This window comes from Neolamprologus brichardi, chromosome 13 (assembly GCF_056152115.1).
Source record: "Neolamprologus brichardi isolate AB-2024 chromosome 13, ASM5615211v1, whole genome shotgun sequence".
NCBI lineage: Eukaryota > Metazoa > Chordata > Actinopteri > Cichliformes > Cichlidae > Neolamprologus > Neolamprologus brichardi.
The window spans coordinates 4,436,619-4,459,896 of record NC_142116.1 but is presented as its reverse complement, the minus strand read 5'-3'; the positions used below and the strand labels follow the sequence as shown (position 1 = coordinate 4,459,896).

At 40.7% G+C, this 23,278-nt stretch overlaps 2 protein-coding genes across 2 annotated transcripts; both read right to left on the bottom strand.

Moving 5' to 3' along the window:
• Positions 1–1,160: 1,160 nt before the first annotated feature.
• On the bottom strand, positions 1,161–16,641 carry LOC148099890 (protein phosphatase 1 regulatory subunit 1A-like). The gene is made up of 6 exons (XM_087850002.1): positions 16,485–16,641; positions 14,438–14,495; positions 9,725–9,762; positions 7,654–7,708; positions 3,551–3,751; positions 1,161–1,662 (listed from the first exon to the last, which is right to left on the bottom strand). Exons 1-6 carry the CDS (start codon positions 16,563–16,565, stop codon positions 1,607–1,609), a joined length of 489 nt encoding a protein of 162 aa, XP_087706128.1. The 5' UTR covers positions 16,566–16,641; the 3' UTR covers positions 1,161–1,606.
• A 3,768-nt stretch (positions 16,642–20,409) lies between these two features.
• LOC118453722 (uncharacterized) lies at positions 20,410–23,092 on the bottom strand. Its single transcript, XM_035904842.2, has 3 exons — positions 22,965–23,092; positions 22,207–22,283; positions 20,410–21,161 (listed from the first exon to the last, which is right to left on the bottom strand). The coding sequence occupies exons 1-3, from the start codon at positions 22,966–22,968 to the stop codon at positions 20,454–20,456; spliced, it is 789 nt and encodes a 262-aa protein (XP_035760735.2). The 5' UTR covers positions 22,969–23,092; the 3' UTR covers positions 20,410–20,453.
• Positions 23,093–23,278: the final 186 nt, after the last annotated feature.

Genomic DNA, 23,278 nt, shown 5'->3' with positions numbered 1-23,278 from the left:
TCTCAGCAGCATATTAAACATATCAGGTCCCCATAAGGAGAATCATGTGCTAACGGCTGTCTAAATGACTCGGGTAAAGTTTGTAGCATGCGTGCTTGTTGTTTTTGTCTGTTTCCGCTTGTCTTTGCACGAGGATGATGTCGGAGTAAATGTGCAGTCATATTCGTTGTGTTCCCACTAGTGCTGTCAGCGTTAATCTGAAATGACGTTAACGCCACAACACGGCAAATCTCCCTTAACAGCTACCTCCGATTGCCCCGTGCGTGGGGCTGGACGGCCAATACGTTAAGAGCTAACTAGCTAACGCACTAGTTCCCACCAATGTAATTGAGCATTGCGTGGCACATCCGACATACTGTTTTACTTTTGTCCATGACGAGCTTACCTCCAGGGTCATACGTCACATGAAAACCAAAATAGTTCCAAACGGCAGATGTGAATGAGGGTGGGGAGGTTCAATTTGCCATGTTACAACTACAGCTTAGCTTCTGTCTCGCTAGCTTGTCCTGCGCTCAGTGAATCTGCATTCGACTACTCCGCCTAGGCTGCACTGTCGAGCGCAGATCCACTGAGCGCTCAACACAGACAGCATCGTCAGAAGGAAAGTTGATAAAATAAATTAAAAATTTTGTATTGTTTGATACATATGCATACCAAACCGAAAGCACTGTATCGAACGGTTCAATATTGATATGACTATTGTTGCACCCCTAATCTGTACTTATAATACTGTATAATTCTTAATAGTGTGACATTATTATAAGTATTTATATATAAAAAGTCCTTTTTTTCTCTTGTTCTTTTTTTCCATTCATGAGTCAAAATGTCAGGTTTTCTGGAAATTTTGACTTTCGAACTAAAACTCCTAACTCAGTTTTGCATTATGAAGGCAGTTTTAAGCTGCCTAACCTGAACTTTTGCCACTTTTGGCAGTTTTAAGCAGGATTCAAAGATAAACCAGATAACGATGCATTTAACCACCTGTGATAGTAAAGCCACTTCTTCTCACAGCACATCCTGTCTGTGGATTGTTTTTATTTCCCCCCTCTCACGGCCTTGGGATTTAAAAACACCAAGACTCGTGCTGCATAAACCAAGCACTCCTTTACAACTCCACATGTTAATGCAGTGATGTGCAGATGCTGATCTCCAGATAGCCACGTCGCTGCGGATATAAATGCTTTAATCTCTTAATGGTTGTCTCAGTCTGCTCTGCTCTATCCCACATGGCTTCATGTTTAAAGGAGGAATAGGACATAGGACAGGATAAACAACATGACTCAACATGAAGCCAAACCCCAAATGCAAAAATGTTTCAGCCTAAACGTACGTTTTTTTAAACGGCTTTGAGAAAGTAGGACAAAGACGTGCTTGAATATAATCTTTATTTTTACAGCCAAAGTTTGTAAAGTTGATACATCCAGCTAAAATCTTTTATGTGCATGTGTGTGCGCATGAAAGCGCATGAGAGCTGCTACCAAATCAAATCATACTGCATATAGGTGTAGCATAAGAGTGAAGCAGAGTGTTAATAGGATGTGATGAACACCAGTGAGAAAGATGAAGGGGAAAGTCAGTTACTGAGAGACGAGGAGATGAAAGGCGGCTATCGGGAGACAGAGTCCGGACTGGACACTTCCTTTTTGTGGTCACATGACAAATCTGAGAAATGGGAAGAGAAGAGGAAGGATGGAAGAAGGCAGAAGAGTGGAATATCATGCAAAGCCACAGGAAGATAAGAGAGGGAGACACAGGAGTTGTGCTGTTAGTAGTCTCTTCTCAACAAATTTCAAATCACAGACTGTTAGTATGGAAATGTGAGCATGCAGTGAAGGTTAGAGTATGTGCATCAGTGGTTATTTTAGAGAAATAGCAGATTTTGGACACTCAGGATTCGAGTAAAAGCAGCAGCTGTTTACAGTCGCAGTTCTTCTTTTCTAATAAACTAAGCTAAGAAAAATATCTGCTGCTTTAGCTGCTGATGTTCAGCTTTCCTCACCTGCTCGTATCTGACTTTCTGTTTGCTGTGCGTTGCTGGGAGGTGGTTTTCTCAGGACTAGGCTGCGGTGGCTGATAAGAGCAGGCAGCTGAGAGACTAGAGCTTAATTTATAGTACTGCATTGAATCTTTGCCGTGGTGATCGATGTCGTTTGAATTTATACGCTGGTGTGTCTGCATAACTCTGCTGTCAGAAGTAAAACTCCGCTAATAAATCCTGAACAACAGTTAATTTCATGGCTATACAGGAAGGAGAGAAGACTTAAAGCTGAGTGCAAAGACGACTTTGAAATGTTTTTGCACTGGCTAACTGTGAGCTCGTTTATTATTTTAATGAGCAAACTCGATGCAACTACATCCCGTTATAGTTTGTTTTATGGAAATATTGTCCTTGGGCTAATCAGTAAACTGTTTGCACTGCATCTATGCACTCATTATCGTCTATCCAAGGTTCAGTTTCAGTGTACTTTAGTGCACAGTACTGTAAATGTCTTTCTCCAACACTGTAATATTCCTCATAGTGGATCCTGTGGCCTTTCTGCTGGGACAGGTAATCTCTCCAGCTATACCTGAGTCTTCTCTCCAAGGCAGGAGGCGCCACTCTTATTAAAAAAGGCACTTCGACGGTCTGCTTTCAGCATGAATCCCCCCCCTTTTCTAACTATGCTGTCTGTGGCCCCTGGAGGATCTCCTGAGGATAATGGGTCATGCTTGCTCACAAGATAATAACCCCCTTCAGCCTGACCTTGGAGGGGAGCTTCCTCACAAGTGTCTGGCCAGGCCTGAATACATGGGTCCTAATTTAGAAAGGAAAATAACATGGATCTCCTGGCCTGTAGGCCCATACCTATTATTATATTCAATGCAGTACTATGATATAGTTTCTGCGTATGCAAGCATAGGTAGATCTGCACGGGTTCAAGTGACACAACTTTCTTCACCGGTGTTGGCCAAATGTTTGTGCTGTTTAATATCTCTACACCTGAAGGTACAAAAGTCATAACAAACAATTACTTTGTAGTGAAGTGAGCATTAAAAACAGTGGAAAGTGTTCAGGTTAGCAATTTAAATAGCATCATCACTGATGGGCTATTTAATGTTAGGTCTTTTAGAGGACTGCACAAGCATGTCTGCAAAAGGTCTGCAAAAGGTAATACGGTGCATAAATGCAAATATAATTTTGTTTCTTGTTATTTTATTTTATGACACTTTATCTGCAGTACTTGCATGCAACTTAATCTGGCTTTTGCTGCTGGCAACTTCACAATATTATAATTTAGTCTTGAAATGAACATGTGTGTGTCTGTGTGCGTGTGTGTGTGAGGCCAACTGTTTACTCCAAAAAGTCAGATTATGGCATGAGAGCTGTGTTTTGGGTTTCAATTTTACTCTGCCAACATTTAGTTGGCATGGACGTCACTAAACTAGCTGACTTTGAAGTCAAAGTAAGTCATTATTGTGTTACAACTAGACAAAAGTGATTGGTTTGGGGGTTTTTGGAGTACACTGCTGACCAGTTGGTGTTATGTATGTCCAGCTAAAAATATTTTACCCCCTGAACTGTTGCTCTCTGCCACTTCTCTCTCTTGATTGGCTAACAGCAGACTCGCCTCATTCCCATTGGCTTCCTCTGGCCCATTGTGATTACCCCACATTGCGGTAACATAGAGCTCTGCTGTGACTGGGCTGAGCTCGCTGTCTGTCTCACAGAGCCCTGCCTCCAGAAGGTGTTGCTCCACCCCCAGCTGAAGCTCTGAGGAGAGAAAAGCACCTCTAGTGGAGACACACTTCAACTACAGGCACATCACTTTAGCGCTGGAACGGCTCAAGATAGCAAAAGTAAAAAGGAATTTGTAGAATGAAAATGAAAGGGACCAAATTAGAAAACCAAAAAGTTAAACTGAAGGAGAGCAAAACTACGGAGCCCCGCAGGGGACATGGGAGAAAAAAAAATTAAGACGGACTTTTGCGAGATCTCGGAAAACAAACTCGGGATCTCACAAAACTTTTGCGAGATCTCGCAAAACAAACTCGGGATCTTGCAAAACTTTTGCGAGATCTCGCAAAACAAACTCGGGATCTCGCAAAACTTTTGCGAGATCTTGCAAAAGTTGACTTCCAACAATGGCGGCAGCTACTTAGTTGTAATATTACTCTTTCTGGGTCACACAATACACTTTTAAGATATTTGTAGTTGTGTAAACGTCAGATACCTGCTCGGTTTACAAGACATCACATATTTGCAAAAGTGCTCCGACGTTTTCGGAGATCTGACACCCACTAGCTCGAAGCTAACGGGAGGTCGAGACCTACTACAGCCGGGAGGAACACCACTTTCCCGGCACATCGTGTCTCGACCTCCCGGTCGGCTTCGAGCTGGCGGCCTCCGAAGAATGCGGCTAAAACTTTTGCGAGATCCCGAGTTTGTTTTGCGAGATCTCGCAAAAGTCCGTCTTAATTTTTTTTCTCCCATGTCCCCTGCGGGGCTCTGTACAAAACAGATTGGGCTTCTAGTAACATCAAAGTTAAACCAGAGGAATATGTATCATTTGTAGAAGAAGTCTGTGAAGGTTCTCAGTCATCCAGTTGAATGTAGTCTAAGGAGCTTGGAAACAAAAGCATCTGGACCTTTTTAGGTTTCTTGAAGATGTTTAACCTCTCATCCGAGAAGCTTCTCTAGTTCTAAGAGCAATTGGTAGAGAGTCATCTGCATCTAAAGGACTAAGGTCACTCTTTCGAGGATGTTCACATTTTGGACAGAGAAGAGAGATGGTTTGAGAGAGGAGTGGAAGAAGCATCTATGTCCACTGTGAACGACCATCTTTGAACAGAGGCGGTGGTTTACGACACCAACTGTCTGCCATCTATAATCCAGTTTCGAAATCCCTTCCCAGATGCCTTAAAGCCAAATCACATCCTGGGCTTTTTGACCTCAGGAAGTCACATGATAGGGTGGGGCTAGATTTCACAGTGGGTTCATCCGAAACCCTGGCTGATTGTGACCCACACCCATTTTCACACCTTGGCTCATGTGATTAGGTAGACCCTCCTGGGAACACTCGCATAGGTCTTAAAATCTGGGGCTCTCCACCAATTGCTCTCAGATTTGAAGAAGCTTCTCGGGTGAGAGGTAAAAGTCTTCAAGAAACCTAAAAAATACGCTTTTTCTTTTCAAGCTCCTTAAACTATCACTTGTAGATTTTTAGCAGTTGCTGATTTACTGTAAAAGTTTAGGCTCTTAAGGAAGAACTTTTGTATTTTTTAAGTTTGTCAAATATAATATTGAATCACACACAGATCAAGGTTAATATAGTTGGAACTAAACTTAAAAACATAAAAGTATATTAATAATAATAACAATAATAATAATGATGAACCCTGAGAAAGTGAAGACTAAAACTATAATGTGTATTTAAAAATGATAAAAATTGTTTATTGTTTGAATTAAGGTTTTTGTTTTGTCAACAGTGTGAGCCTGATGCGGCTTTAATGAAATATAATATTAAAAAAAAAAAGTATGACAGTGAGAGAAAATATGAAACACCGCGCTGGGACAGTAGATTTATAAATAAAAGTTTTTTCCTTATCCAACAAAATGTAAATGCTTGCTATGGATTTAGTGCATAGGCAGTTACTCAAGAGACTATTAGCCACACACACACACACACACACACACACACACACACTCTCCCTCTTTCACTTAGTCTTACACACACACTCACTCAGCTGGGATCAATAAAAGAAAAGCTTTTACAGTCTCCACTTCCCGGAATCAAGTCAGTGCTGCACTCTCTGCACAGACTTATATGTGCTGTGTTCTTCTTCTTTCCTCCTTATAATTTCCCCCTTAAAACACAAACCTTTTTCTGCGTCCTCGCAGAGTTGTCCGTGCTCCCCGGATATAAAAAAATGTGTGTTTTTTCCCCTCTTTTCTCTCAATCAGCCTCTCCTGTTCTGCAGCAGTTGCATCACTTCCTCTGATTCCTGCTTTCCATGTAGAATCTCTATAATAGTTTCATCAATTATTCAGCTCCAGCGACGATAACAAAATGACAAAAACTGCTACAGGAAAGTCATGATAAAAGACATCTGACGGGTGCTTTTTGCATCGTTTTGCTGGCGACAGCTGAGACGCTGCCTGAGTTGACAAATGAATCTGTTCAAACAATTAAGTCCCTGCAAATCTGTGCTTCTGATCAAAGTATTCATCAGACCATTATTCACAGCCGATTAGGCCTAGAGTACAGCATTTCTATGAACTATATTTGACATAAGTGGTTATTAATCCATCCATACTTTAAAGAGGACCTCTTCTGCTCAGTTCCACATTCATAATTTTGTAATCTTGGACTCTAGAATTACATGATGAACAGTTCAGAATCATTTTTATTCATGGTATGCTGGAGCCCTTACTTCATCGTCTTCTGTCTGAACCAGGTTGTTTTGCCTTTCTTTGCTTTTAAAGCCACCCTTCCTCTAGATTTTGTCATTGGCTTCTCCTCATAAGTAGAAGTTTGAAGGCCCAGAGTTGTGTCCATCTTCCTGAGGACATGTGCTCTCATCCCGAACCAAGACTAGAAAAAGCTGTCTGAAAATGAGCCCTCAGAGGATTCTTCTTTTAAAAAAAAAAAACATTGGCCTGATTCCCTTTAATATAAACACCCACCGCTGTGGCAGGATATATATATATATGAGCGATAATAAAGGAAAAAAGACGAGCTATTAGAAGTAACCCTGACTATCTTCTCTCTGTCACGCTGCCAGCTGGAAATCAGATCACAGGCTGGGAAAAACAGGGCCAGAGGCTAAAGAACAAACAAAGCCAAAACTCAGACTAAAGAAAGGAAATCTTAAGAACAACAAATATGTGAAGCAAAACAAACAGAGCTTCCATCTTAAAGGCAGAACATACAGATACCACGAAACTTAAGAGAGGAGGGAAGAGACTAGTGTGTACACAGCTGCAAGCAATGACATCGCAGACATTAGAGGTATCGTATCAAAATCATATCAATAAAATCAATAGACTGAATGAAAATACATGCATAAGGACAAGTTTGTAGCTTTTATTCTGACTATAAATGATGTGTTAGTTATTGAATATTGCTGGTTGGATAACATTTTCTAACAACATGCTGATTGTCGGCTCGGTCTTGATCACATCAGACTGATTCTGATGATGCCAAAGAGATACAATAGAGAGTCTGTTGCTAATTATCCAGAACTTTAAGCTCGTCTGAGTCAAAGATGTGTAATTGATTTATAAAAGAACATCAACAGTAGATGCTTTTATTTCTGTTTCTGTGCCTTTTCATAGACAAAGACAAACGCTGTCGCAGCTCCTTAAACATGTAGAATCTTTACTTTTGTATCAGTGATGCTACATGTTTTTCATTATTGTTTTAATGCACATTCTGGCGTCTTTGTTGTTTCTGGTGCATCTCGTTGGTGTTTTAATTATAGGAAAAATGTGGCTTTTAAAAGAATAGATAGCACTTGGGCTTGTGATGCACCACATAAATCCTCATAATCCTCTCCTTGAGGGAAAATTGAGCTTTTATGCTTTTTATAGACATTGTAGATGTTTGTTTTTTGTTTTTTTGTTTTGTTTTTTTAATTAAATGGAGACGAGGCTGGAACCAGCTGTGCATTTACCTTTCATGGAGGGTGGGGCATAGGTGCTCTGCTTCCTCTGAGAGGACTCTGATGCCTGCAGAGCAAAAGAAAAGAAAATCATAGTTGTGACAAAAGTTCAAAAGGAAAATTCTCCTCTAACCGTCAAATGACTGAGTGGAGTCCAAACATATCTATTTATCTGCTGTTGTGAATCTTTAATCATAAAAATCTTCCAATAATTGTTTTTCATTCAATAATCAATACATTATTTTTTGCAGTGAACCATGGCTAACAGGCAAATGGTTTGAAACATGAATATGTTTATAAAAGGATGAAAAAAACACCTTGATTATAATCACTTCATTGTAATGGGTGGTTGCCTCCAGTTCATCTACACTATGATGTTAAAGTGATAGTTTGATACAGTAATGCAAAATCAAAATTAGATTTTTTTTCTAGATTTATTAAAGATTGTCTAATTTTTATAGTTAGTATTTTTAAATTCCTTTTTTCATAAAATGACTGAAAACCTTAACCTCTTAAGCCCCAAGGGGGTTTATGAGCTTCCTGCTCGAAAATGTAATGCCCAAATTTAATTAATTATTTCTCTGCAATTACAAACTCTGTCCTTACAATCTTGGTATCAAAATTAAGCTAACACTTGGGAAATTTCATCAGAGGTGTAAATATTGAAGCACATATTACTGTGTCAAAGTTACTGAGACTGGAACACAGAAAAAGTAAGTAGATTTTATCCTCGCCTAATTATTGTTTTTAATTTTTAGCATATACCCTTTGAAAAATATGCCTCAGATCACATTTGGTTCCAGAAATTCAGTAACTGACATATAAACATCATCTGTGCAAAGATTCATGTTTCTAAAGTGAAACAGTGAAAAATTACAGCCCTGTCAATACATGAATATCCAGACGTTGTACAAAAATGTCCAATTTTGGCGCACAATTGGACACCATGCCAGTTGATTTTTTTTAGGTATTAAAGAGCAGAAATTAATCAATTTTATTAACAGGCCTAAATATGCTTTTTTTTAAAAAAAAATATATATGTTTGAAGAATTAACCATACATTTACATGGCAACGGCCTTTGTGCATAGAGCGTTTGATTGGCCTCTCGCCCTTTAAACTCCGAGGGGCTGTAACTTTGGTTTCTTTTGGTCAATTTGCCTGATTGACACCTCTTTTTAATGTTTGAGCCAATAGATTCATAGTAACGACACCACGTTCACGTCACTTCAACCAATCAGACGTTGCGATGCCAAAACCCACGTGGGCCCAAATTTACTGCATGTGGCGTCTATTCAGTCACGTCTCTGTAGGTGGGTCTAAAATGGAGGTTGTTGACGGAAAACTGCTCTGATGCGTTAGGTAGGCATGGCAACTACTGTTAGTCACGTGGCTACCGGCTACCGGCAAAAATACTGAGAAAATCGGGACGGTAAGCCAATTTCTGTCTTAGCGCATTTGCGCCGCTGTGTGTTTTTGTGGTCTTCTTTGGTGGCTCATTCAGTGAATTTTGGTCTGATCGTGGTGAAACTTGGTGTGTGGAGTCAGTGATAGCTCTGGAAGCTAACCAGCCCATCTTTAGCCGGTTACACAAAGTCTGAAGAATTTCTGGTTCGGTTTTGTTTGTTTAGCGGACTTTTGCGCATTTACGTACCTGCTCGTTTAATCACGGCTTGTTTTCGGTGTGTTTGGTGGTTGTAGAAATGGTTTATATGACATTTTAGCTGAGATTCTGAGGTTTCTGTGGATACCACACATGTCTGGACTTATATTTCTCAACCCGCGTTATAACCGATTAAACGTGATCTCCTCCTTTTTGCCCCCCGGCGTGGGGCTTAAGTGGTTAAAGATATTTTGCATTTCTGTCATAGATGAGACTGATTACAGTCATGTGAAAAACAAATGTAACTTGAGGTTGTTTTGCAGTACTTTTTCAGTCGCTAACATTGTGGAGGTCTTTTTTTTTTTTTTTAAATTTTGCATATACAGAGAAGATTATTATTATTTTCATCTGACAAATGTTTACCTGTTGCTGAGTTTCTCTTTTCCCTGTATCTGTGTGCATCTACAACTATATATACAAACCTGTGAGTCTCCACTGGCATTGTTCTGATCTCCAGCATCTGCAGGAGAGATAAAACAACAGAAAGTGAGCTTTATTCTTAAATCCATTTGCCATAACCTCACCTCTTTCTTTTGTTTCTTTGCTTTCTTATTAACAGGTTTCCAGCTCAGTAGTGTGAATGCTGGCATTAACAGTTCTCATGGGGGGCGGGGTCTGCCAGCTAGTTCACACCACATAGGTAATGGGTAGTGGGTTTTTAGTAATTTGGCTTCCTCTGTGGCCTGAAGCCATGCTGTGATCCACCTCGAAAACAGCACAGCTGCAGTTTGTACGCTTCCCAGTGCAACATGTACTGGTGCTGATCGTGTTAATCAGTATTGATCGCCCTTACAGGCATGGAGGGATTATGAGAGAACAGGCCCCTGGTCATGTAAAAAGCCCCTCACCCAGTATGCATGCAGTAACAATACACCCACACGGGAGGAGGTGCGAAGGTGCAAAACTATTCAGTTTTGAGTCTCTGTGGTTGTTTCTTCACCATCTGCTCGGATCTTTTTCTAATATTTCTGCAACTATTGGCTGTCAGATTTTTACTGTGGTCAAAACATGTCATTGCTATCTATAGAAAATTTTATCTGTAGAGAAATTAATTCGTTATTTTATTTAATTCTTTATTTTCGGCAAACACATAAAACTTAAATCACAAATTAACAAAAAGAACAGTTACTCTTATGATATTATTGATGAGTTCAAATATCAATATGGTATAAATAATACATTTTTAAGCATCATTTTTATTTGTCAATAATGGGATCTGTATTTTTTTTTATTTCTTTACATCTGTTTCTGTTGTGCATCTTGTTTAGGTCGATTTGCATCTCTTGGCAGTTTTTCATGTTATTCTTCCAACTTCTCTGCTTTTTGTATTTCTGTGTCTGCTTTGATTTAACAGCCATATTCACACTCAAAGCACCAAAAGTTTTTAGTGCCAGGAACCTGTTACAAGAAGCTAAAAGGTTCCTATTCTGCTGTTTGCTTGTGTTTCCACTGCCCTTATAAAGGCTGAAAAGGTTTATTCTGCTAAAATAGTAACGACTGTTTCTACATGTGTGTTACATCTCAGCGGTCTCCATCTCTGTCCTCAGTCTGTGTCAGGGCTGCAGGTCTGTGTGCAATTTAGAAAATAACATTTTATTTCTCCGGGTGGCCACCGCTGCTTACTCGTCCTCGTGCTCATTGAAACCACAGACTGTATACAAAAGATGGATGTAGTATCCAGATCTTAAATTATGGCCTGACTGTTACGACGGCCACTGTGACAGATTTGGTATAAACACAGAAAGTGCAAAAGTAGCTTCTGGATCGCAGCGCTTTTAACCTGCATCCCTATTAATGACCAGTAGGGGGCGATTTCTCTGTTTGCAAAAACAAGACTGGCTGTATAAAAGTCTGTGAGAAAACACAGTAGGGCTGCAATCGCCACTCCTAAAGTTCCTAAATTTTTTATAAAATATTAGTGACTCTTCTGAAACTTGTGGGTTAAATAATTCACTGTTAAATAATTCTTCCAGAATTCCTTTTGACTCCGGTTTCTGTGTCGGAAATGCCCTGACTCCTCCCAGGTTCCTGAAAAGAGGCTTATTTCTTGTGTTTACTTCTTCTATGGTCTGTTTAGAATCTCATACTAGTCATTTCCCCCTTTTTGAAGTTTGCTTCTGTCTCATTTTGCAGTCCTTTGGAGTCTTTTGGCTTTGTATCATTTTTTTAATCACTTGGTTTACTCACTAACAAATATTAAAGAAACGCAACAGAGGTTTCTGGCACATCTTCACCTACTTTCATGGTGCACAGAGAAGAACATCTAAAAGACTCCAGTAACACTTGCAGAATAAAGAACAGCTTTATTGTTTGACCAGTGCATCACAGCTTGTAACCTGACCTCGATATGGTGCAGGAGTTGTAACAAGCACTGATTCTCAGATTCTCTGGAACGGGGACTCCTCAGGGCCCTGCGCCCATGTTTCATCTGCAGGTGATTGATTATCTTATCTTAAACAAAGGAACAAGTGTCTTAACAGCTGCTTGACAAATGTCATCAGCTAAGAGATGAATATCTGCACCAAAACTTCTCAGTTTCTTTAGGCTGAAATTTTCATCGTTGAAAAATAAAACAGGTTATTAGCCCGGGATGTTTTTAATCTTTAGATTAATACACATTTAGAGAGTTGATGAGATTAAGTCAGCATGAACTACAATTTGCTGTGGAACTGATAACCTGAGATCTGTAACCAGTGTTGGGGAGTAACGGAATACATGTACCGCTGTCACGTATTTAAAATACAAAATATGAGTAACTGTATTCCGTTACAGTTACAGTTTAAAAAGGTGGTATTTAGAATACAGTTACTTTGTTGAAATAAATGGATTACACGGCGGTACTTCCCTGTTTCATATTGTGGCGGGTCAGGACTGTTTGGGTTTTGTTTGACAGCTACGTTCTGTTGTTCCAGGCGGCAGCGTTACGGTTGCCATGGTTACAGGGCGACGCTCTCTCTCTCTCTGCGTGTTTCCTGGGTGAGAGAGCGCCTGTTGTTGTTGTGCTAAGCTAACAGGCAGAATGCTACAGGTATAGCTCTAAAGAATGTAGCATCATAGGCAGTGTAGTCCGTGCTGCAGGGAGAATGGACTGCCATACACGTTATGTGTCTGTGAGCGAGGGAGGGAGAAAAAGGAAAAGTACGAGCTGTCATCGAGCAAAAACAGGAGCTGGAAGCATGTAAATATAATAATAACCACTGCAGCCAAGAAGAGAGCCTGACGAGCCCAGTTGTAAGTAAGCTATTAAGACTCGACTGTACACCGTGTTCGTGTTTTCCTCCAAAAACAATAAGTTCTGTTGGAGCAGCCTTTCAACGCCTCTCTCTGTCTCTCACTAGCAAAGTTGACCCAGACAACAAAGTAAAGCTATTTTTCGGCTACGAGCCCGACACAGAACCCACCGTATTAGCCAGAGGTCCCTTTACTACGGTTCGGAGCCGCGGACCTAAAGTAACAGTAATAAATCACAGCAATAGTACATTCATGTAGTTGTAAACAGCATGATAATATATTAAGTAATCCAAAGTATTCAGAATACGTTACTCTCATTGAGTAACGTAACGGAATACGTTACAGAATACATTTTGGGGCATGTATTCTGTAATCTGTAATGGAATACATTTTAAAAGTAACCTTCCCAACACTGTCTGTAACAGATATTGGACTTATATACGTCCATTATTGGTTGTTGTCTTTTGGCAGCTGCTGCCAATAAGAAGAAATTCCAAACATACAAAATTAATACACCCAAAATAGATTGTGAGATTCAAAAACCTCAGCTCAGTGTGAATGTTTCAGATGACGTCCTACTACACTTGTGGGGACCAACAGTCACCTATGGGGACAAAATGCTCGTCCTCACGAGTTCGAAGGCATTTTTGAGGCTCGAAATGTGGTTTTAGTGTCAGAGTTACAATTAGGTTATGGTTAGGCGTTCATTGTTGATGGTTAGGGTAAGCAGCTACGGAAAGCATTATGTCGAAGAGATGTCCTCACTAAGATATGAAAACGTGTGTGTCTGTGTGTTTCAAAAACACCACTTGTAAGCTGAGAGCACAGAGACCTTTGGCTCTGGGGGATTTTCAACGTTAAAGATGTTCTTATGTAACAAGGCAAATTCACCCATTCACACACACATTCATACAAGCACAGAAGTGTTTTCTATCTAACATTGACACTCTGAATGCCTCAGGAGTAACTCAGGGTCGGGTGCCTTGCGTAAGAACACTTTGGCTTGCAGACCTCAGCCACAGTAATGTTTGTTTTTTTTAACTTAATGTGAAAAATATCTGCCATCATTTCAAAAAGTAGAAAAATATTGAAACTAATTAGCAAATTAAGAACATTGGGTCTGCAGTTCCTGTCCCAGTGACCTTATTTGAAAGCATGTGCTTGCTTCTTGCTTTCACAGCTGCCAGCTGCTTTTCCTCCTACAGACCGGCGGGTGTACTGACTGAAAATTAGGAAGAACTACAAATTTAAAGTGGTTTTAGGTCATAATTTAGGTCAAAACTGTTGCGTTTTGAGTGTCATTTGCTAAATAAAGAGGAAGGAGTGAAAAATAACCAAGGTTTAAAAATGAAAACAGTCCTTTCTTTAACTAAGACGTGAAAATCACGAGTTTTAGATTCTTTTTGTGCATAGCATAGCCAATCATGCACAGCAAGATCGAGATATTCTGTGAACTGATTTGTGGCTGCCCTCTGCTGAGAATATTTCTCTCTGTGTGTCGAAGATACTGAAGTTGTTTCTGTCTGTCTCGCTCTCTGGCTTTTTTTTTTCCTTTTAAGCAACATTTTTGGGATTTTTCTTTCTTTAGAAATGGACAAAATGGCAGCTTCAAACCACACCGGGCGCCTGCAGAGCTCAGTGCAGTTGTAATGGGACCAGCCTCAGAGCTGAGCTCACAGAATGGAATCAGCGTGATTATTCAATCAGTCGGTTCCCGTGTAGAGGGATTTATAACAGCTTAGAGCACAAACACACACTCTGCAGGCATCCATCAGCCCGCTCTAAACGCTCAGATCACTTACCAAAAGTAATCTAATAAAGGTTCCATTACAGCTGCTGCTTTTCAGCAGCCCGTCTCCCACTCTACCTCTCACCCTTTCTCACTTCCTCTTTCCGTGTCTCACCTGTGCCAGGTTGTCTGTAGATCTGCAGAGTGGCAGGAGTCGGTCTTCTGCGGCGGATCTGAGGTAAACACACACACATTTTCATCATTAACCCTTGAAATCATTCGTTGGCTTTGGGAACACCAACTTCAGTCCATTGTCCAAATAAACCTTTATGAAAAATACCAGCTGGAACAAACTGTCCCGACTATCGCAGTGTAAAGAAACACAACGCTGTGCATCTGTGTAAACGTAACAGTGTACTCTTATTAGCAGGGTGAGGTTCATGGGTTTATGATCCCCAGTGCATATTAAAAATACAGTCTGCTACTTAAACTTTTATTACTTGATTTAAGGTTTAAAAGCACAACTTTCCCACAAACCACGCTGTGATAAAGTAACTAACTAAAGTAAACTAACAACTGCCGGACTTAATATTTATTTTTCTACCTCATTCTTTGGAAGAGTGTAATATTGAGGACATTTCAAATCCAAATTTCTAATTTTTAAATGCAACTCGTAGTCTATATGCACGATCTGATATCCTCGTGTTGGTGTTGTTCCCAGATCATCATACTAAAGGTTGTTCCAGGATCAACATTGCAAGTGACCAATCAGAATGTTGTGATGTCATACTTTTGCGACTTCGGGAAAAACCGGCGTAAAACAAAAAACTGTACTTAAGCTGCGAGAAACCGCTGATCAACGGACCCTAACCCTAACCCTAACCCTTTAATAAACGCTAAGCAGAATTGATATTGTCCTTGCAACATTGGAATTTCATAAATGCACGAATGGGTTGGTGCGCAAAAGAATAACGTCACAATAATGTGATTGGTCACTTGCAATGTTGAACCTGGAACAACATTTTCATGATGATCTGGGAACAACACCAACACGATGATATCAGATCATCCTAGTCTATATTCCCAAAGATTTAATGTGCAGACACTTTGGCAACAGTCCCTAACCCTTGCAGTGCATGTTTTCTGGGTTTTCTGGCTCAGGACCAGCCTGTGGGTGTACAACTGCACATTGAAGTAAACACTATACAGTAAGGACATTCAGACTGTAATCTTATATGACTAAAAAGATCACTTGACCCTTACTGGAAGGTGGCTTTTCAGGGGGAAAAAAGAAGAAGAAGAATGATAGCCAGTAGTAAAAAATGCACACTGTCATTCATTGTTTATTTGACAGGGAGAGGTTGGTGCGATGGTATCTCTTAAAACCATCTGTGAGATTTATCCGTGATTTGTGGGAATGCTAACACTTTCCGAGGCAGTCACTCCCCCAACATTAGATGCAGGGGGGGCCCTAATCAGTCACTGTTCATCACCAACTTCCTCAAACAGTCCATAAAGATGTCAGCAAAAAGCAAAGAGCAGCAACTCCCTGATATATGCCGGTTAAGCTTGTTTGTAAAAGCAGCTTATGCTTCTTCCTCTTAGAGCCACTCAGGATCAGCTAAAGAAAAAATGTGCCTCTGCCAGGCTTCTCCACGTTTATTGAGGAAACGGTCAGTTAGTGAGAAGTATCCCATTTTACCGTGACTGCCTTTGAACCAGAGTAACCCAGAAGAAAAGCTGGGCAAGATTTCTTGGGATTTCCGCCATCAGCTACTTGTAAAACAAACAAGGAAAAGCATTTCTGATTCCTGGAAGAGATGGGAGTAAATCCACTATGTAAAAGTTTGTGGAAGTAAAGTAAATAAGTCACTGTTAAATTATTTAAATGGTATTTCAGTGTGTATTTTTTTCTGTAATTCTTCATATCATTTATTCAAAGTCACATAAATCTCCTGCACTTAAACGCCTGACCAACAGATGTGAAAACAAAGCGCTTAAAAGTGTCACATGCACTGCAGCTCAAACACGGCGTACCCATTAAATACACATGCTGTCAGCCAGATACACAAACGGCCGTTTTCATAATGCCGACTTGCGCTCATGCTCTGCACCCACACACCGAAAAATTCCCGATAACACACGCAGGACATAAAAGCCCCATTCAGCTCTCACATGCACGAGCCAAACTCTTTGGCCCACACATGCTCGGATACACTCACATGTTCGGCGGCCTGTGGGTCAAGCTGTCCCTGCAGCGGAGGCACAGCGAACTGGATCTTCTTTGGACTGCTGGGCTCCATTATTACTGACTGAGAGATAGAAAGAAAGACAGAGGGAGAGAGAGAGTGGATGTGTGTGTGTGTTTGTGTGTCAAGGAGGGAGGGAATAGAGAGGGAGTGTGGGAGTGGTCTCCTCCTGGCCGATGTGGTCCATTATCACTAATTGACAGATGTGAAGAGCTAGAGAGAAAATGAGGAGGGGAAGAGCAGCCAAGTCGGTGCAGTGTTTTCCGAAACAACATCTGATATTTACTGAAATAGTAAATTTACTCAATTATTTCCAATCTCGTGATATTATTCTGTTCATAGAGTGCAGATGTGCCTGGCCTGATCTCACATGTTCACTTGAGCTGCTTCAATTTACAGCTTTCACTTCTCCACTAGAAGCCACATTTAGCCCCGGATCAATGCTATTTGAGGTCTGTTACGCTTGAAAGTTATAAGAGTATGGCATTGATTTTATGATGGAAAAAGACCATGTGACCAAAGATGGCAACAACAGGCCTCCATCGTAACTTTTTCTCAATTTAGCAACATGAGTAGGAATCTGCAGCCGTGCTCTGCTTAGGCATGGTGGAGGAAAATACTAGCACTGAGGTTTTGCAGGTATATCTATCATGGCCTAGAATGCTTGTATACAGATAGATGACAACTTAAAGGGAAACCCCCTGCAGGGAGGATATCTGGTGAATCTGTTACGCTACATTTGGTTTGGGTGCTCTAGAGTGAAGGTTTGCTGCAAATCGATGCAAAGCTGCTCTGAGGGATCACATTTATTCCATAATGAAATATTTTTGCCCTGATGGGAGTCGTCTCTTTCAGGATGACATCCATGGGAAACGAGGATGAGGATGAAAACGGTGTGAATCATCTGCCGTGACCTTCGCAATCGCCAGATCTCAGCGCAGCAGAACACCCGTGGGAGATTTTGGACCAATTTTATTTTAAACCGCCGCCATCGCTGAAACACAAAACGACGAGTTGTTCTTTATGCCTCCACAGAATTGATGCCAAGCTGCACTGAAGCTGTTCTGGTGTTACATGTTTATTTAATAAAGCTGCTACAATAATTATTCCGTTTATTTTGTCACCTGCCTGCATCTTTTCATTTAAAAACCAAGAAAAGAAAATCTTAATGAGATGCTAACGTTTTACTGCATAGAGTTTTGCCTCCAATGAAAGATTTCATTAGTTTGTGAAATATAAGAGGAAAATGCACGAGTTTAAATAATACATTTAATGTGTGGTGAAGTTATAGTTTTGGTGTTTGATTATAGAAGCACGTATAAAATCATTTTGTATGTACTGAGGGAAGTTAAGAGTAAAAAAAAAAGGAAGAACGGGGATGTAGAAAAGTCTCCTCCCCTTTGGCTCTCTGCAGATCTGGAGCATTTACATGTTCTACCCCCAACTCCAAAAAAACGCCATCCTTTACCATCAATGACATCAGTGCATGTTTGTGCGTGTGCTGGCAGCCATAGTGGAAACAGTGTGTCCCAGTGGAGACATCTGGAAACTTGGTGGCTACTGTAGGTGGAACAAACCACACACGCATCATACAAAGAGCCTCTTGTTAGTTTTTTCATGCACTTGGAAGCCGTCCATTGCTGTTCTGTGAAGGTGAGACAGAAAAGACTGTTGTGTTATCTGCAGCGTACAAGCACCTGCATTTTACCCTCGTAACAGTCGAGTTCCTCCGTGCGGGGCATGACGTGAGATCGTGGGTAACATGTTCTACCAGAATTGCTGTGAGTACTTGAGAGCATAATGGACTCATTAAGGCAAAAGGAAATAAATGATCTTATCTTGGTCTTTTTAGCCATTTAAGCAATGCAGTGTCCATCAGTCAACTCGTTTTGGTCCAAAGTAAAAAAACAACAACAAACTTTTAGATGATATTATCCACTGTAAAAAAAAATAATAATAATAATAAATATCCAAGATAGATGTAGAATAAAATAATCAAATATGCTAAAAACCCTCAGTCTCACTCTCACCCACAAAACACCATACACATTACAAAACCTTTGGTAACCACACCAACCTAAATAATGTATGTATAGAGTAGTGGTAGGACTACATGCCTTTAGAGCCAGAGTCTTAAGTTCGAGTCCCAGTATATCCAGTAAGGGTCAGGCATTGGTAGGCAAGAGATGAAAATAGGGTGCTCTTGAAATGGGTTGCATGAATAGGATGATGGACCATTAATATCTCCCTGCATTTTTCTGCTGCCCGTCAGAACAGCAGCCGTCTAACGGAGGTCAGGGTAAGTCAGCATGCAGCTTCTCAGATCCTACAGTACCACAACTGACAAACCGTCGGCGATTGAGGTCACCTGGGAGGTGATGTCGAATCATCTACTTTAGTGCTTGTGCATAAAAAACTTTAAAAAAAAAAAGAAAGAAAGAAAGAAAAGAACTAAAATTACCAACTCAAAACTTAAAAAAATAAAGAGGTGGATTAAAAACAAGATGACACATCCTACCGTGTTAAATAAAAACAAATAGGATAGTTACCACACAAAATGAAAATAAAATTAATGACAATAAAGACAGAAGAAGTTGTTAAACTGTCAAAAACTGAGCACAGGTAAGAGAGGCAACCAGTCGGGCACCACCACCATCGCTAGGTCCACATTGGATGTAAAGCATCTCACTGTAAATAGGGTATCATTGCAGCAACAATCAATCACAGGATGCAACAGATGGCAATAAAGAGACTTGTCTTCAAAAATAAAACAAATAAACACAAAAGTAAAGCAGCTGTCCCTTCACAGAATCTCTTTACATCACATTAAAAATTAGCACTGCTGTGAGCTTTGTGTACAGTATAGATTCTTTATATATTTTTTGTTGTATGTTGTCTGTAGGCATCTTTCATACCCAACAGGCGCATTGATGACAAAAACTATTAGCAACAGTCTTCTGACATTTGTAAGAAAGGACTGCTCTCACGACTGGACAAGGTACAACACAGGTTGGGGGGAGAGAGATATAATCACTCCCACCTGAGATGTTATTTATGAAGACTACTATATAAAGATAAACCCAACATAAAAATCGGAATAAAGGATAAAACAAATGTTGTTGTGGTGTATCTAGAAACTTTAGACCAGAAGGAGACACAGCGAGAAAATATCACTGGATCCAGGCACATCATTAATGCTCGATGTGTAAATGTCTTTAATAAAAATCTATACAGCCTTCCAGGAGATGACACAAATTCTTCAGGGGTTGCTTCAGAGCGAGAGTCCAGCATTAAAAGCTGCCAGATACAGAGGCACTCGCTTTGGTGAAATCTTGTGAAAGTAGCTGAAAGTAGCTGAATTCTTCATGCAGGTCATCAGAATTCAGATTTACAGCTTCATCACGAACACTTTCATCTCAAGACAGAACAATTTGTTACAGGCTGGTACTTTCTGAACCCTGGTATTTGAAAATGCCTCCCACCTACAACTGATAAAAAGTAACTTTTTTGTTTTTTTAAAATCGCACGGGGCCTTGTTGAGCAACCTTCCCTGAGACGTAGACTTCAGGAGGACAGAAACAAAGAAATACTGTTTCGTCGCCGTTTTGACGGATACTTTACTCAAGGACTCAGACTTCCCAAAATAACATTTAACTAAAACTGTAATATAAAAAATACAAATTTGATGATCGAGCAGTCCTTATGTGACTCTCTTGTTTATAAGCCCCTCCTACTAGATGAGCTTTCCACGCAGGACTCAAACAAAACCGTCCTTTACGATTGCATGCATGTGATGTATGCAGGGGAGGTCCACTCTCCCAGACAGGATTATTGCATTATTGTTTACAATGACAAAACATTAATTTAATGCCTTATATTCACATTTCTTTATTGGGTTTTTCACATGCTTAAGGGCTGTATACAACACTGCAGGGCACTTTATTACCAGGGCAGCTGTGTGCTGCTGTAATGACTCCAGTGTGTGTGAGGAAAGCACATACAGTAATAACACTGGCATGGTTGTGCAGTAAGTGTTTGCAGATGTGTGTAGGATGCATTTGGAGCCTGAAGAGGTGCATATAACATAGGAAACGTGTGCAGAGGTGGAGGTAACCTTAGAGGTACCAGAGGAGGAATATAGTCAGGCTGAAGATGTGGTGGCTGCCGCGGCCATGGGAATGCTACAGAGGGAGGGATATTGTCTCTTCTTCCTGAGGTTCCCCCTCTCTCTGGTCGGCAGATGGTGTAGGTGGTGTCATTCTTGTGTTTTTGGGGCAGCACCTGGAGGTGAAGGGTGGAGGTGACTTGGCGAGGGTGGGGCAGGAGACTGACAGACTTGGTTAGCTGAGGTCTTTTGAGCATCCCCTTCATCTTCACCTTATCCACTGGAGTCTCGGATGTCTCCGCTCGCCTGTCACCATCCTGCCCTCCAGAATCAGGTTCAGCAGTGTCTTCACACACAGGCCTCACTGGTGTCTCTTCTACCACGTTCCCAGTAAAGCAACTGCTGCTGGAACTGGACTCGGCTTCTGAGTCAGACTTAACCTCTGATCCAAAGTCTTCGTCAGATGAGCTGGACTCACTCTTGCCCCCCCACCGAGACTTGAAGTGTGCCTTGTGGTTGTAGCAGTCAGGGCAGCGAGACAGACTCTGGAGTTAGAATAGAATAATCCTTTAATTGTCCCACAAGGGGAAATTTGGTTGTATCAGCTCACTTTGGACTAGAATCAGCAGGAGAAAAGGACACGCATGCAAGTCCTCCTCCTACAACACTGAAACAATGCTGGCAATTCCCCAGATTTACACAAATATTGTAGAAAAGAAAAAACTTTTAACCTGTTAAACTGGACTTATAGCCTCAGTGTTAGCATTTTGGCTGCTGCCATGTTTGTTAGGATCCAGAAGCGACCATATTTTGACCAGTTGGAAACACCCAGGACTTAAAAATGAAGCCGAATTTGGCCCTAAAAGTGAGTCAACAGAAAATACAAGGCCCACCTTTTCTGGATTGATAAACTCTGTTTACCTGTATGTCTGTGAAGGTTCTCAGTCATCCAGGTCATCGTAGTCAAAGGAGCTTGCAAAGAAAAGCGTCTGGACTTCTTTAAGTTACTTGAAGACGTTTCACCTCTCATCCGAGAAGCTTCTTCTTTCACCCGAAACTCAACTCAAGGATCATCAGGGGGTCCTTTTGTCCCTCTGTGGGGGGAAACTCCCACTAGGTTTATATCTGGGACTCTCCACCATTTGACCTTAGAACTGAAGAAGCTTCTCGGATGAGAGGTGAAACGTCTTCAAGCAACTTAAAGAAGTCCAGACGCTTTTCTTTGCAAGCTCCTTTGACTCTGCTTACCTGTGTTACTGAACTTGAGCTCGCATACGATAATATGGTTTGTAAGAGCATGGAAAAGTCGCTGATGAAATGAACTCAGGCTTCATAGATACAGAAGGAAAATTCCTATTATGGTTAAGCCCCACCCCTTCATTTTCAAACCTGTTGTTTACAGGAGCAGCCAATCAGAGGACACCGACTTAAGGGAATTGAGGGCTGAAACAAACCTTTGTCTGACAGATGCAGAATATTTTGAGCTGTGAGTCACACAAACTCTACCCGGATACAGTCTAAGAATTTAAAAACCAACAGATCTCTTTCAAGAGGCAATTTTTCATATCATTTAAAAACATAGGTTAATACCTTTGATTGTTTTTGACGACGTGCTTGATTGTCCTCGGTGTTTTGTTCAGAATCTGAGTGAAGTCCTCCAGACTCTTCTAGAAATCAGATGGAGGAGAAAACGTGAAGGAAATAAGATGCACAACTACACGCATAACAAAAAAGAAAGACAGGTGGTTATTTGTGTGGTGGTGACAGTTTTTTTTGAAGCTACAGTTTGTTGAATTCTAGATTCTACATGAATATACAAACACACCATCACCTGTGGTATCTCATTACACAACATCTGAAAACACCTGTTCTACTTCAACACACTAGCAAGAATTAGAACAGATACATTTTCTTAGCCTGACAATAAAAATTACAGCAACCCATTAATAATCCGTATTAAAACTCTGAACCCAGTTGGAAACCAAACCAGAGAAATTACACTTATTTACTCGTGTTTGAGCAAAATGTTACAAATCACATTTAAGCGACTGAGTCTGGGCTCAAGTACTTTGAGATTAACCGGAATTCACATTTGCTATTTGAGCACATATGAGGTCATGTTCATTTTGATAACTAATGAATGATTTCAGGCTCAGGATGTTTTCTGTCAAAGAACAAAATATGTCCTCACTACCTTTTCAGCAGTACAGACTGAGCAGATTAATTGGTGAGAAAAACAGTCCTAACCAATTCCAGCTGTTAACCCTGCGTAATGTGTGGCATAGTAAAGTTTGTACTTGCTACTTCTTAAGATAACAAGTTATTCATTTATCACAAAGCGCACTCACCCATGCTTCCCCGTTCTCTGCCTCAGGTCCGGGATACTTCTGCTTCACACACCTGCGTGTGTTTGTGCAAATGAGCGTCAGGTGAGTGCGTCCTGATATGTGCTGTTTGAGGAAGAGACACACTGAGCTCATCGCTGTCAGAAAATAAATAAAATAAAGAGCCGACTTCCAACCACAGATCGACACACACAAGCACATATGGATATGCATACACACACCTTTTGTAAACACGCAACAGGATCATCGTCCAGGCCCCTCCACAACCTCCCACCAGCTGAATAAACGCAAAGCTCCTATTAAAAGTCTTAAACTGC

Excerpts from the sequence above, each read along its gene's own strand:
- LOC148099890 (XM_087850002.1), bottom strand. The coding sequence starts at position 16,565 with ATGGAGCCCAGCAGTCCAAAGAAGATCCAGTTCGCTGTGCCTCCGCTG. Across the intron at positions 7,709-9,724 it reads ATGCCAGTGGAGACTCACAG|GCATCAGAGTCCTCTCAGAG; the intron begins GTTTGTATATAT and ends TTTGCTCTGCAG. Across the intron at positions 1,663-3,550 it reads AGAGAGCAACAGTTCAGGGG|ATTTGTCATGTGACCACAAA; the intron begins GTAAAATATTTT and ends CCCATTTCTCAG.
- LOC118453722 (XM_035904842.2), bottom strand. Across the intron at positions 21,162-22,206 it reads GTCGTCAAAAACAATCAAAG|AGTCTGTCTCGCTGCCCTGA; the intron begins GTATTAACCTAT and ends TTCTAACTCCAG.